Source organism: Loxodonta africana, chromosome 7, assembly GCF_030014295.1.
Source record: "Loxodonta africana isolate mLoxAfr1 chromosome 7, mLoxAfr1.hap2, whole genome shotgun sequence".
NCBI lineage: Eukaryota > Metazoa > Chordata > Mammalia > Proboscidea > Elephantidae > Loxodonta > Loxodonta africana.
The window spans coordinates 81,338,322-81,344,321 of record NC_087348.1 but is presented as its reverse complement, the minus strand read 5'-3'; the positions used below and the strand labels follow the sequence as shown (position 1 = coordinate 81,344,321).

The 6,000-nt window shown below is 39.0% G+C and overlaps 1 protein-coding gene across 1 annotated transcript; it reads right to left on the bottom strand.

The window, feature by feature from the left end:
* Positions 1-3,140: 3,140 nt before the first annotated feature.
* On the bottom strand, positions 3,141-5,219 carry LOC100656267 (olfactory receptor 56B34-like). The gene has a single exon (XM_010602114.3). The coding sequence runs from the start codon at positions 4,240-4,242 to the stop codon at positions 3,250-3,252; it is 993 nt and encodes a 330-aa protein (XP_010600416.3). The 5' UTR covers positions 4,243-5,219; the 3' UTR covers positions 3,141-3,249.
* Between the last annotated feature and the right edge of the window lie 781 nt (positions 5,220-6,000).

The window sequence follows — 6,000 nt, the reverse complement described above, 5'->3', positions numbered from 1 at the left end:
TGGGGCTAGGTGGGAGGGGAAAGAAAAGGAAGAAAGGGAGGGAAAAAAAAGCAAAAAAAAGCAAGGAGGGAGTTGGCAGGTGGGTGCAGGCCAGACCTGGAATGGCAGCAGGCTGATGGCATTCTAGTCTTGGTAGTGTGGTGAGGTCCAGTAGGAAGAGAGGAAGTGGCGTATGTGGCTAGGTGGAAAAGATAAAGAAAGAGAAAAAAAACCCATGCAGTAGGAGGAGTTGGGGTGTGCTGGGGTAGGGGGCTTGTTTTATGAACCCCAGCAGTGGGGGATAACAGGATGGGTGGGGTTCTTATTTCTACTTACCAGAAGGGTGAGGGGTGGGAAAGCATGTTTCTCTGATTACCAGGTGCACTGTCTCCTGTTGGGAGCTCTGTGAAGTTGCCTTCCCACATTCCCTGACCAGGGTTGTTGCTGGCTGTCCTTCAAGATGGCAACGCTGTGCCATGTTAGTTGGCAGGAGACCTCCACTCTGTATCTCTCTTTGTTCTATGTTTTCTTCTAATCAGTGCTTTATCTAGTTCTTTATTCCTTCATTTGATGCTAAGTGTTCCAGAACTGACATTTGTGTCTGTTTTACTTAGTTTTTCAGGTCTTTGCTGTAGAGGGATGGCATGGTGCATCTCTGTCTAGAGAGCCACGTTGGCTCCACCTCCTCTTCTTTTCTAATACAGGTATTTAAAGCTATAAACTTCCTTCTAAGCACTGCTTCTGTTGCTTTTCATAAATTTTGATATGTTTCATTTTAAGTTTTATTCAGTTTAAAATATTTCCTCTTTCCCTTATCATTTGTTCTTTATACATGGTTTACTTAGACGAGTGTAGTTCTTTTTCCAACTATATGGAAAATTTCCAAATTTCTTTTTGTTGTGAATTTTTAATATAATTTTGTTGAGTTGGAGAACATATTTTGTATGATTTCAAACTTTTAAAATTTATTTCATCACACAGTATATAATTTATCCTGGAGAGATATCCAAGTGCCCTTGTCAAGTGTGTATTCTGGTGTCATCAGGTGGAGTTTTTGGTAAATGTCAATTATGTCCAGTTTGTTGATATTGCTATTCAAGCCTCTTCTATATTCTTGTTGATATTTTGTCTAGTTATGCTATCAATTATAGAGAATGGTGTAGGAAAATTATTGTTAAATTTTCTGTTTCTTTCTCAGTTCACTCAGACTCCTGGGCAGCTAGAGATGTGTGGAGAGCTTGGGCCCTCTTTGGTCTCCCCCAATTGTGTGTGGAATCTTTCAGTCAGCAAGGAATGTGTGAAATGCTTATCAAATCCTCTATGGTTCTCTCATTTGTACTATCTTCCTGTAAACTGTTGACCAGTCTTCCAGTCTGCTGCTCAATTTGATAGCGGATAATGGTTTTCACTCTCTGCTCCAAATCAAAACATCTACCTTCAGCAGTGAAGCTACTGATTTTTACAGTAATTCTGCCATGGTTGAACTATCACATCAACTAACCTAGTGGTGGAGGAGATTGGATAAGAGCAGTCCCAGGCAAGAACAACACAAACTCATACTCCTCCTACCTGAACTTCAGCAGCTTTTCATGAATAAATGCCTCTCAGTTTAGAGTTTTCTACTTGTTGGTTTTGAGAGCCTTGCTCACAACTTATTTTTTCCAGTATTATAGTTGTTTCCTGGGGAAAGGATTTATGACCCCATCACTCTGCTATGCCTTATACATTGCTGACAATTTTTTTTTTGTGTGTGTGTGATGACTACGTTTCCCCAGTATTATGTTAGGCCAAATGTTCTCCACACTTGGGCTCTGAAGTTTATAGCCCTTTAGTTTGTGTTTAAACATCAGCCACCCTTCCCAAAGTATTCCCATGGTGCCATAGAAGAAGAACTCCACCCTCAGCCACATGTTACCTGAAAGCTATCTACTCCCTTGTACGATTTCCAGACAAAATACAGGACACTCAGTTAAGTTTGAATTCCAGATAAAGAACAAATAATTTTTTAGTATAAATATGCCCCAAATATTTCACGGAACATACTTTACTAAAAACTTACTTGCTGTTTGTCTGAAATTCAGTTTTAATTGTATATCCTGTATTTTTATTTGCTAAATCTGGCAACACTGCCCCCTTGTCTGTCTGGATTTTGCCATTTGGCTGAAAACATCAGATCCGCTTGCCCCCAACACACACACACACACACACACACACACACACACGTCACTTATGGTGAAATTTCCCCTCAAGAAAACTTTTATGTCCTTTGATGCAGGTAAACCAATGATTTCAGTTGAGATTATCTTTATTAACCCATCAGGGAAATTCGTATTATATTAAATGCTAACATGGAGAGATTTTTGGTTCATTATCTTTCTTTCAGAAAACTTCTTGGCTCAAATACAAATTAGCTCCAAATATAGTACAAGAGGTCAGCCTTTGTCAAGCCTCAAAATAGTTTCTGTTACATTCTTGCCTTACATGATTAATAATTACAAAATTGATTCTTCTAGTAGAAAGGTCTCTGCCTTTGTGGTTAGAAAGCTACTGCCAACATTTATTTTATAACAGTAGAATTGACATACAATTAAATTTATGCTTTTATGTGTACAATCAAATGATTTTTAGAATATTTACAGAGTTGTGCAAACATCTCCATTATCTAATTATCTATTTCCGGAACATTTCATCGCCTCAAAAAGAAGCCCATACCCATTAACAGTAATTCCCCATTCTCCTCATCCCCTCACCCTTGATAATCACTCGTTTACATTCTGTCTTTATGGATTTGCCTATTCTTAACATTTTGTGTAAATGGAATCATACAACATGTGACATTTTCTGTCTGGGTTTTCACTTCACATAATGTTAACAAGGTTCGGTCTTGAAATATAAGCTGCTCTCATTTAAAACAATGTATATATTTCCACTCAGTCAGGAACCACTCCTCAAATTTGTTTTAATCTATAATATTTCTATTTCTGCTGTTTGCTATGGAGTTGATTCTGACAGCATAGAACTGTCCCATAGGGTTTCTTAGGCTGTGGTCTTTACTGAAGCAGATCACCAGATCCTTTCTTCCTTGGAGCCACTGTTGGGTTCAAATTACCAACTGTTTTTTTAGCCAAGAGTGTGAATTTTTGTTCATGTATTAGCTAACACATTGTATTTCCTAATGAAAGAGGAAAATGGGATCCCGACTTGCATGTGTGGGCTTCCAAGACCTGTGTGCTTTTTGCAGTACCACATATTCCATTCTTTAAGTCTGGGTCACTTCCTGGACACATCATCACCCAGACCAAGCACCCTCTGGAAACCCACTCTGAGCTCCTGGGTCCTAAGGGCATACACCATGGGGTTAAGGGCTGGGGGGATGACACTGTGCAGCACATTGAGGAGAACAGGGATGAGGGGAACACTTTTCCCTGCCAGGTGGGTGACAGATACTACAACAATGGCTGTATAGAAAAAGAAAATGAGGATGAGGTGGGAGCTGCAGGTACCCAGGGCCTTCGATGTTGCTTCAGCAGAGTTCATCCTCAGCACTGAGCGAAGAATCAAAGCATAGGAAGCAAAGACCAGGCCCATGTCACTCCCACCTATGACCCAGACCAAGACCAACTGGTAGAATCTGTTCATGGTGATGTCGTCACAGGCCAGACTGGTGACTCCCAAGTTAGAGCAGAGGCAGTGTTCAATCTCATTCCTGGAGCAGTAGAGTCGCTGAGAAGCCAGTACAGGCACTGGGATTGTCAATAGGCCGTTCCTGAGCACCATGAATGCTGTACATTTGACTACAAAAGTTTCAGTAACTATGGAGGGGTATTGAAGAGGATAGCAAATGGCTACATATCTATCCATAGCCATGCAGAGGAATATGCCTGACTCCATGCCCATAAAAGAATGAATGGCATAGACCTGAGCAAAGCACTGAGGGAGGCTGATAGCTTTGGTGTCAAACCAGAATATGGCCAGGATCTTGGGCACGATAGTGGTAGCCAGGCCAATGTCGACTATAGCAAGGATACTAAGGAATTGATACATGGGCTGGTGCAGTGTAGACTCATGCTGGATGGTGATCACGATGAGGAGGTTGGCACTTAGAGCTAAGAGGTAAAGCAGAGCCAGGGGCAGAGAGAGCCAGTGCTGCCACTCGTGAATGCCTGGGAATCCCATCAGGATGAACTCAGATACTTGAAACCTTGAGCTATTAGTTACACTCTGGGAGATGTTCATATCTTGGGGTAACTTAATTATTAGCATCTGTCTGCAGAAAAAGGGGAACAAGAAGGAAGTTTAGTTAAGTGTTAAGCTGAGATTCAGGTTTAATTTAAAAGTATAAGATTCACCCACAATGACTTAGTCCCTTTGATCATGATATTCCCCCGTGTATTTTTGTTCTCTGGGAAATGTTGAGAGAAGAATAACTGAGATTGTAAAATTACGTCCTAAAAGGGAGAGATTACAGTAAAAAAAGAGCCAGTGGGGAATCAGTCACTGACTTAAAGTCACTCAGTGGTGCTTTTCTACATGGCACAAGAGGACATGAACACAGAGCAGGACACACAATCATTATGCACAACCTGTCTTCTCAGGAGGTGAATACTGAGAAGAGAACTGATATGCCCCTTCCTAGAGGACTTCCAGGAAAGGATAAGAAGTCAGAATAAGAATCATAATAATGGATTTGTTTTGAGTAGGGTTTAGGGGTTCTCACAAACACTGTGAAAGGAAGATTTTTTAAATTTTAGAAAATTGTGAGGCACAGAAGTTAAATGATTTAACTGAAGTGAGAGTTTAAATTGCAAAACATCTGGGGCTAAAATCTTAGTATGCTGTATTCAATTGTTATGCACTTTCCATTAAACTGTTGATTATGGCTTAACACAGAGGGTCTCTTAAGGTATAACTTTTTTTTTCACTTCTGATTAAAAATGTACAGTTGAAAGCTTATTTTTCAAATTATTTTTTAACTCTGAAATATATAAGTTGGCTCAATTAGCAATAACACTTCCGCCATTTCTAGGTGTTAGTTGGACCCTCTCAAGGACACTATTATTTTTTTAAATGTATTACTGTATTTATTCCTTAAAGGAATTTTAACATGTACTATGTTTAATTACCACAGATATTTAGACAATTTTAGGTTTAAGTAAAATACATGTTCACTATATGTCTTTTCATAACAGTACTTCCCATTTTGTGTTTTTTTTTTTTTTTTAATTGTGATTCAAATCTTCCATGGCTGTAAAACATTTTCAAATTATTTTGTCAAAAAGGAAAAGTGGGCCATATGCTTTAGACAACCTTCACATACCTGTGAATTATTTTATTGCTTTTATGTTTGGATATAATATGACTCTTCTTAGAGTTTCTAGGTCACAAAACTTCCATTGTCAAAACCCTCTCCTTTGCTCTATTTATTGGTATCTAAGATCTTTTGCATACAACTCTGAGAGAAGGAATATGGGGTCATTTATTGATTAAAAGAAGCATGCATCCCCTGCTTGCAATTAAAACATAATAAAAAATAATTACAATATATTCTTAGAAACAATTTAAAAGCAAAAATATATGATTAAAAAACTCATTAAAATTCATTCTATCATTTAGAGATAATCACAGTATTTTGGAGTATTTACTTTGAGTAGTTTTCCATGCCTTCTTTTTACATAATTGATATTTCATGTGTAGAATTTTTTGTCCTGTGCTATTTCATAGGAGCACCTATAAAACCAAAACCAAACTCATTGCCATTGAGTTGATTCCAACTCATAGTGACCTTGTAGGACAGAGTAGAACTGTCCCATAGGGTTTCCAAGGAGCAGCTGGTGGACTCCAACTGCTGACCATTTGGTTAGCAGCTGAGCTCTTAACCATTGCTGAGCTCTTAACCACCAGGGCTCCAGATCACCTACTGACATTTTTAAATGGTTGCATAGTATGTTATTACAGTGAAACCTGTGAGAACCAGAACTTGTTTTTCTGGGTCTTTCAAGTTTTCCCCCTTTGACAGGGTGC